Source organism: Alexandromys fortis, unplaced genomic scaffold, assembly GCF_014885135.2.
Source record: "Alexandromys fortis isolate MF-2015 unplaced genomic scaffold, M_Fortis_MF-2015_v1.1 scaffold_4, whole genome shotgun sequence".
NCBI lineage: Eukaryota > Metazoa > Chordata > Mammalia > Rodentia > Cricetidae > Alexandromys > Alexandromys fortis.
In genome coordinates, this window is record NW_026067944.1 from 6,680,712 (window position 1) to 6,693,186 (window position 12,475).

At 40.1% G+C, this 12,475-nt stretch overlaps 1 protein-coding gene across 1 annotated transcript; it reads left to right on the forward strand.

Annotated features, from left to right (window-relative positions):
- Positions 1-1,793: 1,793 nt before the first annotated feature.
- Hspa13 (heat shock protein family A (Hsp70) member 13) lies at positions 1,794-11,638 on the forward strand. Its single transcript, XM_050148996.1, has 5 exons — positions 1,794-1,906; positions 3,328-3,668; positions 5,368-5,581; positions 7,203-7,370; positions 8,274-11,638. The coding sequence occupies exons 1-5, from the start codon at positions 1,882-1,884 to the stop codon at positions 8,939-8,941; spliced, it is 1,416 nt and encodes a 471-aa protein (XP_050004953.1). The 5' UTR covers positions 1,794-1,881; the 3' UTR covers positions 8,942-11,638.
- Positions 11,639-12,475: the final 837 nt, after the last annotated feature.

Sequence of the window (12,475 nt, forward strand, 5' to 3'; positions counted from 1 at the left end):
TGCTCAATAATAATTGTCAAAACTATCATTACTCATAAAAATGGTCAGTTGGATGTTTGAATTATGCTTTCTTCATAAGAATTTTGGTAAATAGTACTTAGAAATTCATGTGTTTCATATTTCACATAACAAAATATTTAGAAATTAAAGTATATTATAAAAGATCTCTGCTGGCCATAATTCAGACTTAAAACCATTATATATGTGTATGTGATAATATCTACCCATATCACAGATACATAAATGACAGATGGATGTAGATAGATAGATGGATAGATAGATAAATGATAGATAGATAGATAGATAGATAGATAGATAGATAGATAGATAGATAGATAGATGATAGATTGATTGATAAAGCAGGAGGGTGGCTAGACAGATGATGAAGAGATAAACAGATTTTACATAAATTGAAAGTCAGTACAGGTTTATTCCCATAGGAGGTTGACCTGTTTTCAAGTGGAACTTATTGAAATGTATCTAAGGCAGAGAAGCAGACTTAAGCCTCTAGGACCTTAAGTGTTCATAAACTTACCCAATATTAATAGTAATATTATTTTCAGAAAGTCATTAGATCATATCAAATATTAGACAATGAGAAGAAAATCAGGTTTCATGCACTAAAAAGCACAAGTACCCTCAATAGCTGTGGTTAATCTTTTCAACTTGATGGGCTTCAGACTCATCCGGACACCACCAACTTCCGAGTATGTCTGTGAGGGAGTTTCTGACCTGGCTAATTGAGGTGGAACTACCTCACCTAACTTTGGACAGTAGTATCAATCCAGTGGGTCTAAAACTGAATAACAGAGAGAAAAATACCTGCATTTCCTTTCTGCTCCCTGACCCCAGATGGAACGTGACCAGCTGGCTAACGATCCTGCTACCATGACTTCCTCACTATGACGACTGTACCCTTGAACTTCGAGTCAAAATAAATACTTCCGCCTTCTTCAGACTGCTTTGATAAGGGTTTCGTAGCGGCAAGAAGAAAGGCACCTAATACGAAAGTCAGCACAGTGACAGCACCTGTCCAGGACGTCAATTCTTGCCATTTATGACGTAATTAGCAGAATTAGGGGTTTATTTTTTATCTGTTTTTAATAGCATATTTGAATGTTAGTATTAGATTCAAAAATGTGTCCTTGCAGTCTGGGATAAACCTCATTCCTGAAGATTACTTGAACTAATTTATTGCCAACAACAGTGCGGGACTGGCGATGCTTTTAAGAGATGCAGGGCTATTTACAGTCCAAAGAGCAGGTGTCCTGTAGGACCACTACAGAGCCTCTTGTAGGAATGCAGAGGGGACTTTGGAGGGCTTACGAAAACTCCGACTAGAGTCTTGATTTCGAGCAAAGGAATAAACCGTAAAGGGAGGTGGAACAAAATAAAAAAAAAAAAAAAAAAAAAAAAACAGGTTTTAATCCCGCGCCAGGACGGCAGTGCAACCCACCTCAGCTTCTAAACAAGTTTTATCCTCCTCCTTTCTCCTCCCGAGCTCGGGGCAGTCGAGAACTGCAGCTCCCACAATTCAGCGCGGCGGGGCGGGGCGACAGCGACAGTTTTCAGGCCAGTAGGCTCGCGGCGTTACAGTTTCGGTGAATGACAAACTCTGACCTTTCCCGGAGGCTGCTCCCCAGCAAGCCTGGTTTGCTGGGCCTTCAGGAATAGGGAGGCGACAATTTCCTCACCGGTCTGAGAGGACTCCACCCCGCGGCTTCATGGTAGATGGAGTCCCTGATGTGCTGGGAGACGTAGTGCCTCCCGCTGCCTCGGAGACGACGGACTACACTTCCCAGAAGGCGGCGGGTCGGCCGGCGGCGAGGGGGCGGTGCCTCCCGTCAGTACAGTCATCTCTCTGCTTGTTCGGCGGGACTGATGGCTGGGGAGATGACGATCTTGGGTCGGTATCCCAGGGTCCCTGCTGCTCTGACAGTGGACGGGTTGGTTTGAGGAGGTCGAGGCGGGCAGGGGTTGGTTGTCTCACCTCCTGAGCCCAGGTCACACAGCCGAAGGGAACCTGGAAAGGTGGCTGAGGCTGGTGGGGGCCGGTGGGGGCGGGGCGCCCGGGTCCGGCTGCTGGAGCCACTTGGGGGGCTGCCGCCAGCCACAGGTCTGAGGGACGCGGGTCTTTTTACTTCGCAAAAGACCTCTGTCTTGAGTTAATAGCTGGATTCGGTTCTACGTGGAGGCTGCGAGAACCTTGGGGAGTAAGAAGGGGGAATTTCGAGCTGTAGTCTTGGGCGGCACTTGGGATGCTGAGTTGAGAGGGATTCTGGTCCGTGTGCTGTGTAGCTGGTTTCTCTTTCAAACTTGTCGTTTCGGAGTGCATTCCCTTGCTAGTGGTGATGAAATGCTTTTAGGATTTGTCTCTAGGCTAGAAGACGCAAGTGGGTAGGCTCTTGATCCGCCGTGAGCCAGGCGTTGATTTGAAGGAGCTAGCAATTACCAACAGCAAGGAGTACAGGCTGACGTTCTGGTTTCTTAGCATGAGTCTGAATGAGAGCAGGTATCACCTGTGAAACCAAGTAAGACATTCATTCTGAATTCAGAGCGATGTCCTTATTCGCTTTGGGGTACAATATGCATGACGTTTGTATTTAATCTTTTTGCTTTAACTGGTATTTGCTGAGCTCCTGCTCTTGCCGTGGAATGCAGCGGTGAACAAACTTGACTTCATGTAACTTCCATGATGCTGCTATAATACTTCTTTAAATACTACCTCTTAGAGAAATATGTCCTTAGTTCCTATTTAAATATGCAAAAACGCCGATGCCCTGTTAGGAGGTATCAGTAATACCTAAGCAATTTTTAAAATCAGTGATCAACTTATTTATTTTATCCTTTTGAATGGGTAAAGACCATAATCAAAGAGGTCAACCTTACAATACCAAAGCTTTTGCTGTGAGAGTTTCATGGTGGAATTTCATTTTACTAATGTAGATAGAACTGCTTATGAAGCTGTCAGTCTCAGTGGCAATAGGTCAAGAAAAAAGCAGGTTGTAACCAGCTTTTGCTTCACATTTGTGGTATTTCCATTCAGCAACAGCATAATTATTAATGAAATATCTTTGCATTTTACTCCTTTATTTTCTTATAATTAATTATACAGAAATACAGTTGTGAGGACTTTCAATTGTTTTTCTTTTCTATGTTCAGATGTAGCCCACTGGAATATGAAAGACTTAATGTGTAAAAGAAGTAGTTATTGATCCTTAGAGTAAAATATTTTGAATCAGGAATGTTATTGAAGAGATGTTGCTGTAGGAATGGTATATAGTAGCTGCTTGATAAAGAGGTGTCTTTTGCTTGGTCTGTTTTCAGGTTCAGCTGTCTTGACTCTGCTGTTGGCTGGCTACTTGGCACAACAGTATTTACCCCTGCCTACTCCCAAAGTGATTGGCATTGACCTGGGTACCACCTATTGTTCCGTTGGTGTGTTTTTTCCTGGAACCGGAAAAGTAAAGGTGATTCCAGATGAAAATGGGCACGTCAGCATCCCCAGCATGGTGTCCTTTACTGATGGTGACATATATGTGGGCTATGACAGCCTAGAGCTGGCGGATGCAAATCCTCAAAACACAATCTATGATGCTAAAAGGTTCATAGGAAAGATTTTCACCCCGGAAGAGTTGGACGCTGAAATCGGCAGATACCCATTTAAGGTAGGAAATTAATCTAAAGTCTGTGTCGGTTTGATTATTACACTATTTCAATTAGTGCTTTGGCTTCACGCTACACACCATTGTATCTCAACAGGGTTTATCTATAAGGGAGTAGTTATATGCCCTCACGGAGAAATTTCTCAGCAGCGGCAGGGTGTTTAAGGAATTTTATCCATCTTCCCTAACTGTACTCCGGAAGGTTACATGCTCTTAACCATTATTTTTTGTTGAGTGTATCTTCAGTAGGTAGTAAGATTTTATTTACTTATTCAGGTAGGTCTTGCTACATAGCCCAGGTTCTTGTTGAGTGTGAAAACCTCACCACGATGCCAGTTTATTTTGTATTTGCCAATCCACAAATGAGAAATGGCATATTATATTAATGTCATTCCTCTGATTTCCAATAAAGTTACATTTAGTGATATTTTGTTTGTTTGTCTTTGTGTTATGTTGTTGTTGTTTTGTTTGTTTTTGAAGCAGTATCTCAATTTGTAGGCTTGTATGACCTAGAACTCAGAGATCTGCCTGCCTCTGCCTCGGGTATTTTTCTTTTATTTAATGATGCATTTCTTCTTTTCTGTCCTGTTTTGACAAGTTTCACTTTTTCCTAATGACAATAAAATACCTTTTTATGTGTTTCATTATTTTTTCACTTTATCACTTTTATGCTGCATAAGTTGTTGCTTCCTGTCAACGTATTAAGCCTTCATGAAATCTCAGCTTGGGAAGAGTGCCTGATTCTAATGGTAATCAGTAGGAACTTTCAAACTTTCTATTGGTTTGCTGTTTTGACTTTTTTCCCTTTCGATTTTCTCCTTTAGTGCTTTTATGTATTTATTTTCCAGTGACTTCTCTTAAAACATGTAGTTTTTGTTTTATTTATCCCGTGTGGGACTTTTATTAGAAGTTAGAGGTGGTATTCTAATGAATTAGACTCGCTAGACAGCTTACCGTACACATTCTTGCAGCCTTTGTGAGTTTACTTTCTTTAGTTTTTCTCTCTTGGGGTTTTAATTCTTTGCACTCAGTGACTAGCTGAGAATATGAAATGCAGAGTCCCAGAGACAACCATTCTGTAAGTTGTTGAAGTTGTTGAAGAGGAACATGAGGAAGTCGTCTCTGCTCTTCTCACTCTTGCCCAGAATGGGTCTCATCCAGCTCTTCGTTGCAGGGTGTCTTTGGCCTTTATTCATTTAGTGGGCTTGCTGATTGTTAGGTGTTACAGGCATTGCAATGTTTTTGTTGAAATTATTTTACTAAGTAATGTCCCCAAAGTGTAATATTAATGATAATGGCTATTAGCATATATTGGCGAGAAGCTGTAAAGTGTTTCATCTAAGTGTAAAGGTCTTAAGACCCACTGAGGGTCTTGAAACATATAGCTCCCAATAACGTGAATCAAGTGCATGACATCGTTCATTCTTCCAATAAGTATGTAGCAAGAGTATTCTAGGTTCCTGTTAAATTCTTGGCTTTCATTTTCATTATTGAAAACCATAACATAAATTTATTGTATAAATTTTGAAGTATCACATTCAGTAAATTCTAGTCTGGAAAAGTGTACTGGGTAGATTGTAGTGGATTGTATTACTTTATAAAGGCTTTTGTTGAATAAATCCAAGTGTACATGTGAAAGTAAATGCACATATGTGTTTACATGCATGCATTTACGTTCTGGTTTTTCAAATTTTATTTACAGGTTTTACATAGAAATGGAATGGCTGAGTTTTCTGTAACAAGTAACGAAACCATCATCGTTTCTCCAGAATATGTTGGCTCTCGATTGTTGCTAAAACTGAAAAAAATGGCAGAGGAATACCTTGGAATGCCAGTTGCCAATGCCGTCATTTCTGTACCAGCAGAATTTGACCTAAAGCAGAGAAATTCAACAATTCAAGCTGCCAATCTTGCTGGTAATAGCATCCTTGACTGATGTGTGGTTTTGTCAGGGTTTTGTTAGGACATAATCTTCTGCAACAAGGATGACCATGTTGTAAATCAACTCTGGCCACATAAACTATATGGCAGATAAATATACATTTGCAGATAATAATTATGAACTCTGTGGTACAATACTGAATGTTTCTATAACGGGGTGGAGCATAGTTTGGGACTGGGGATGTAGCTTTCTGGTGGATTGCTTTCTAGAGAAGATAAGCACTTGCCTGGGTTCAGTCCTCCAGGACACATCGTCAAAAAATGTAAAACACATACACACAAAAAACAAAACACAAACCAAAAAAGGCCTGGCAGTAGTGGCACACACCTTTAATCCCAACACTTGGATAGCAGAGGCAGGCGGATCTCTGTGAGTTTGAAGCGAGCCCAGTCTACAGCTACTGGGAAATCCTGTCTTGAAGTGCCAAAATATATATATATATATACACACAAGCTGGGCGGTGGTGGCGCAAGCCTCTAATCCCAGCACTCAGGAGGCAGAGGTGGGCAGATCTCTGTGAGTTCAAGGTCAGCCTGGTCTACAAGAGCTAGTTCCAGGACAGGAACCAAAAAGCTACAGAGAAACCCTGTCTCCAAAAATCAAAATATATATATATATATACAAAAATGAAGCTATTCAGATACATGACAAAGCCTACAAGAGAACATGAGCATGTCTGGACTTCTGCTGAAAGATATGATCTCGTTGTTATTAAGGTGAATGTGGTTCTAGAACTTGCAAGATGAAAAGAGTATACCACTGTCCTACAAATCCTATTTTTGTGTGTGGTGTTTATTTACAGCTAGATAGAAGCACATAATAAGCATAAAGTGTAATGTTTTATTATGGAAACTCCTTACACTTATCCTTACGTCTTCACTAATAGTAGCTGTACCCTCCTCTCCCAATGGATGGCAATCAGCAGTGTCCTCAGTCATTCCCGTTCACCTCATGGGGATAATTCATGTCGTGTCCACAGCTACTGGTGCAGACTTCATCAGAAAGTAACATGAGTGGAAGAATAAAGGGTTGGGGGGTAGTCAGAGCATAGGGGTGCCAGATAGAATGATCAGGTGTGCCTCACAGAAGGGCAGCACTTAAGTGTCTCTGACCAGAGGACTTTGTACATGACCAGAGCAGAGCTAACAAGTTTTACAACTAAAGGGAAGGGCAATATGATCTTGGGTGGAATTCTTGATGGGGCTCCGGAAGTGTAGTGCCATATTTTACAGAGAACACTTTAAGGGTGGAGTTTGTTCAAAGCAGGAATCTTACTCAAGGTAAAGGGATCTTTAGTACAAGATCAGCTTGTCACATTTCCACAATTCTGTATTTCCAAATCCATTCTCAATATTAGAAAAGGCTGGAAGAGCTTTTCCTTGAATGTTAATGAAATTTCAAGTCACTAAACTTGGGCTTTTCTTTTTTCCATGTTGTACTCTAAGAATAATCTTAATTATTCTTAGAATCTCTGATTTCATCCCACTGTCTTTCTCCCACTGCTTTGGTCGCTGCTTGGTGAAGTTCATGTTAAAGAAGAAACAAGTATATTGTTAGTACAAGTTGAGTAGAATCTTTCCTCTCATGGGTTTCAGGCCTGAAGATCTTAAGAGTGATCAATGAACCAACGGCAGCAGCTATGGCCTACGGTCTGCACAAGGTGGATGTTTTCTATGTATTGGTCATCGACCTGGGAGGAGGAACTCTTGATGTGTCATTACTGAATAAACAAGGAGGGATGTTTCTTACCCGAGCCATGTCCGGTAAGAACAACATGGAATTAGAGAGGCTCAAGCCTGTTTGCCTTATATGCCTAGCATTTAGCATGTTGGTGTGGCCTCCAGAATATTTTGTGATTTTCTGTGTGGTGTTGCTCCTGTCTGTGTAGTAAAGATCATGGTTAACTGTCAAAATAAAATGTCTAGGCTTCCAATAAGCCAGATGAGGGGTTCCTTCATGGCTTTCTTGCAAAGGTGAAAGGAGTGTTAAGGAAGAAAGCTTTAAGATGAAGAGTTTCAGATTATTTAATCTTCTTATGCGTCATAAGATAAATGTCCTGGGAAATGAAGTTTTAATATCGCTGAAGAAATAAGACCTTTCATTTTAAATCACTTTTCAAGATTTCCTCTTTGTGCTTTTTAGGTTAAAAATGTAAGGGTGTTTCGATTGAATAGTAGAATTGTTCTAATGTATGTATTGTTCACTCTCTTAACCAGATTCACCAGAGCCAATTTATACATACTTTGAGTTTATATTATGCTTTTCTTTCCCATAGAACTATTTCTATTGAGCTTTTAATCATTAAAATAAATGTTAATCGTAAAAATCACTTTATTCTGTTGAGAATAATGCCAGTGTTTTAAATAACTGCTTCACAAGTGGCCTGGCATTCTTCTCCGGTGTGGTCGAGGTACTTGCTTTTACGTCAGTCAGAATTTCTAACCTTGCTAGCACTGGGCGCCAAGAGTACTTGATAACCAGAGAGGCAGGAAGAGTGGACGTAAAGAGGTTGCCAGAGTCTGACCGGAACAGAGTTCTTCTTAGGCAACATTCATGCTAAGAAAATCTTAATATTTTACAGGATTCCTTATTCTTGGAATATGTCAACATATAGATGATATGTTTTATGCATGTATGTATAACAAAGTTTTTAATTGTTCTTTTAGGAAACAATAAACTTGGAGGACAAGACTTCAATCAGAGGCTGCTTCAGTATTTATATAAACAGATCTATCAGACATATGGCTTCCTCCCTTCCAGGAAAGAGGAAATCCATAGATTAAGACAAGCCGTGGAAATGGTCAAATTAAATCTGACAGTTCACCAGTCTGCTCAGGTATCAGTTCTACTCAGTGTAGAGGAAGAAGACAGCCAGACACCTCAGAATGGTGACTCTCATCTGCCAAAAGAGCAGCTTTCCCCAGGACACGATCACCACGTAAACAGAGTGCTTAGGCCGGGGCTTTCTGAAAGCAAGAGCGGGAAAAGCCAGGTGTTGTTTGAAACAGAAATATCACGCCAGCTTTTTGACACCCTCAATGAAGATCTCTTTCAGAAAATCCTCGTGCCCATTCAGCAAGTATTAAAAGAAGGCCTCCTAGACAAGACTGAAATTGATGAGGTGGTTCTAGTCGGGGGCTCTACTCGTATTCCACGGATTCGCCAAGTCATTCAAGAGTTCTTTGGAAAAGACCCCAACACATCTGTGGACCCTGATTTAGCAGTGGTGACAGGAGTGGCCATTCAGGCAGGGATTGATGGAGGCTCTTGGCCTCTCCAAGTCAGTGCTTTAGAAATCCCCAATAAACATTTGCAGAAAACTAATTTCAACTGAGCTCTGAGGGAGTGCTGGTAACTGATCTTGTGTAGCGATTTTGATGATCTGCTTTGTGACGCCTCCTTCAGAAAAGAAGGACACGAAATAGCTCAGAGATCACCCTGAGGACATTGAGACAGGAACATTTTATAATTTAGAGTTGATGTGACCAGTTGAGTCCTATTTGTGTTTGGAGAACTGTCATAGTGTTTCTAAAGTGACAGCGTGGAGGTTAGCCACTCATGACTTTGGCAGTATCTCGTACTCTCAGGAGCATTTATTAGGAGCTGCTGTGGGCCATGGTGCAATTACAGATGAAAGCAACAGTTCTCAGGGTTAGTTGTGCTGCTGGCTCTGCTGCTTCCTCCATCTAAGAAATTCTGAGGTGGGTTGACATCTGAATTATCAATTGCTATAAGCTGTGATTGCGTCACGGCCCACAATAGCTCATGATACACGCTCCTGGCATAGTGCCAGTTTGTACGGATTTACATTAGTAGGGGCTGATAATTCATTACTGGGTTATCACATGTAACTCCTAATTTGGTCTATACTTGAAGGACTGTGGATGTCAGGTATTTACATTGGCCTGGACGTAGCAGTATTAATACACTGCACAGATAGTATTCATCAACTACCATGTAAATTGTACTTTCACCTTTTCTCGGTGTGTTATACTCTCCTAGTCTACAGATTTTAAGATGTTTAAAAGACCAGTTTTTCTTCCTAAAATGGCTACAGATTGATTCAGATCTTTCCTGCCAGACAATAGAAATTCCCAGTTCCTTTTTCTTCAATGTGACATTCTCTGCTTTTATTTTCACAGTTCTGCCTGGTAAGAAAACGGGAGTTACCCGTTGCCTTTTCAAAGTGCTCTCACAAGGAAGCTGCATTACTCGCTGTTTTTGCTATCCAGGAATTTTGCACAGATCAAATATTGTAGTGGTTATTTGTATTTGGCTGTGTTATTTTGTTTGCTTTTTTTCCCCAGGACCAAACCTAGAAGTGCAAGAAAATAATCCAACTACTCTGGAGACTGAGGCAGGGGCCTCACAACAAGTTCAAGGCCTGTCTGGGCTACCCAGGAAGTTCTAGGCCAGCCTGGGCAACTTAGGGAGACCCTGTCCCTATCTCAAAAGAAAAGGTGAAAGAGGGAGGGAGAGATGCAGGGAGGCAGAGACACAGGGGAAGAGAGAAAACACAAGGCACATGGCTACAGGGACCAATGGAGAAAATATTGTAGTTTGACTTTGTGTTGGCCGTGTTATTGGAAGATATATATCATTTTTTTGCTTTAATGAAGGCATATAGGAATTATAACTTGGCTGTCTTATTAATATAAAGTGTATCCTGTTTATGAGTGTTGTAATAACTAAAGAAGAGAAATAAGAAAGTTTAACTAAGATGAAGCACTTCGGCTTCCCAGGGTATAATGTTGAAAGGTGATATTTCTTTACAGCTTGATGAAGAGAAAAATGTTCCTCAATAGTGAAGTTGCTGTTAAATATCAGTCATTTTTGTGCACCAAAAGTGTGCAGTAGGTAGGCAGGAAAACACAAGATGCTGTGCTTTATTTCATAACTAATAGAGAAAATGCCAAAGACAAGCCCTTAACAGCATTCTGAAAATATTCAAGACTGAATCTCTGATTCTAGATTACAAAGTATCTGTGCGAACATGTCTGAGACTCAAGTATTCATGTTATCCTATAGTCTCCGCGCATGCTTTTCACTTTCTCTTAAGCCATTTAGGGTTACAGAGAGCAAACTTGAATATTTTAGATATTTGGTGGAACTCAAGACATGAGCAAGAACAATTTGCACAATGGAACAGATAAATAATACTAAAATGGGAAAGCAGATATTGTCCGTGAAAACCTAGAATAATGCTGTTGGAGTTGGGGGCTGAGCAGTTAGAGTCCTCTTCTCTAGTATAGTGCAATGTTAAAAACAGTGGAGGAAATGATTTCAATCCTATGTTACAGAGTTGCGTAGACCTAATCTTGATGTCAGTGGAGTTTATTCAGAAGGTACAAGCGCATCCTAACAGGGACTATTTTTTAAAATCCAAATCATTTTTTCATAAAATGAACCTTTTAGTTGTATATTTGGCTGCTGTTTTTTTGAAGTGTGTGAATTTAAAAATACTGAATAATGATTAATTTATTTTGTATCCATATTTTGGTACTGTGTCCTCACTCAAACCACTAATTTAACAGATACCACTGTGTATAATATGAACTCAATATGACAGATACTGTATAAAACAGATTGTGCCTCTTAAATATGTGTATACAGGTAATTCACATTTCACTGTAAACACATACCATTTTGCAGTTTTGTTTGTGAATTCTTTATTTTCCACCCATGGCTGGGGTGGAGTATATTTTTGATGTGTATAAATACAGAAGATAGAACTGATGTGATGCGTACAGACTTTGTAGCAAGTGATCTAATTCCAGAAGTGTCACATCTTCCTGCATCCTATATGCCTCATGAGATTTCTCCTATATTTTCCTCATATCTCTAATTTAGACGAGCTAGTTCTTATATGAACAGTTTCTTTAGAATTCTGATTAACAAACCATCACTTCTAACTAATGGAGTCAAGTGCTGACTTGATCCATTTAAAAAGTTTGCAAACCACCCAACTGGAATCTTTCACTTGGCAGTTAATAATACTTCATAATTTTCTAATAAAGTTTGTGTCAATCTTTTGGAAAAAATATTTTTTGTCTTAAAAAATGTATTTCATTGTGTCTCGAAAATAAGCTCCTGTTGCCTGAATGGATAGAGAGCTCAATCATTGGGAATACTTATTTCTCTTGCAGAAGACCCAGGTTCAATTCCCAGCACCATATAATGGCTCACAAACTTCTATAGCTTTAGTTTCAGAGCATCAGTGTTGGAGGGCCCGTTTGTTCATCCTGGCTGCCCGGCTAGCTTAGGCCCAAAATAACCACACAGAAACTATATTAATTAAATCATTGCTTGGCCCATTAGCTCTGGTTCCTTATTGGTTAAGTCTTGCATCTTAATTTGACCCATTCCTATTAATCTGTGTATTGCCATGTGGCAGTGACTTACTGGTAAAATTCCCAGTGTCTGTCTCCGGTGGATCCATAATGTCTCCCTGACTCTGCTTTCTTCCTCCCAGAATTTAGTTCTGGCTTCTTTGCCCACCTAAGTTCTGCCCTATCAGGCCAAGGCAGTTTCTTTATTCATTAACCAATACAAGCAACACACAGAGGGGACTCACACATCACATCAGAAACCTTCCTCTGACTTGCATGTTATATGTAGAAGATTGTGTAGGAAGAAGAAAGGGAACATAAAAAAGAAAAGTTTGTAGATATTAAAAGCATTTTTGAAATACTCTTAAAAGAAAAGTACCATTGGAATTGGGATACTTCACATTTTTAGAATATTTTAAAGATATAATGTTGCTTCTACTGCAGAAACAAGCAATATGCTTCTTTTTTTAATTTTTTAATTAAAAAATTTCTGCCTCCTCCCTGCCCCCCCCCACTCCCCATGCCCCATTCCCTTCCAC

Excerpts from the sequence above, each read along its gene's own strand:
- Hspa13 (XM_050148996.1), top strand. The coding sequence starts at position 1,882 with ATGGCTGGGGAGATGACGATCTTGG. Across the intron at positions 3,669-5,367 it reads TCGGCAGATACCCATTTAAG|GTTTTACATAGAAATGGAAT; the intron begins GTAGGAAATTAA and ends TTTTATTTACAG. Across the intron at positions 7,371-8,273 it reads TCTTACCCGAGCCATGTCCG|GAAACAATAAACTTGGAGGA; the intron begins GTAAGAACAACA and ends TTGTTCTTTTAG.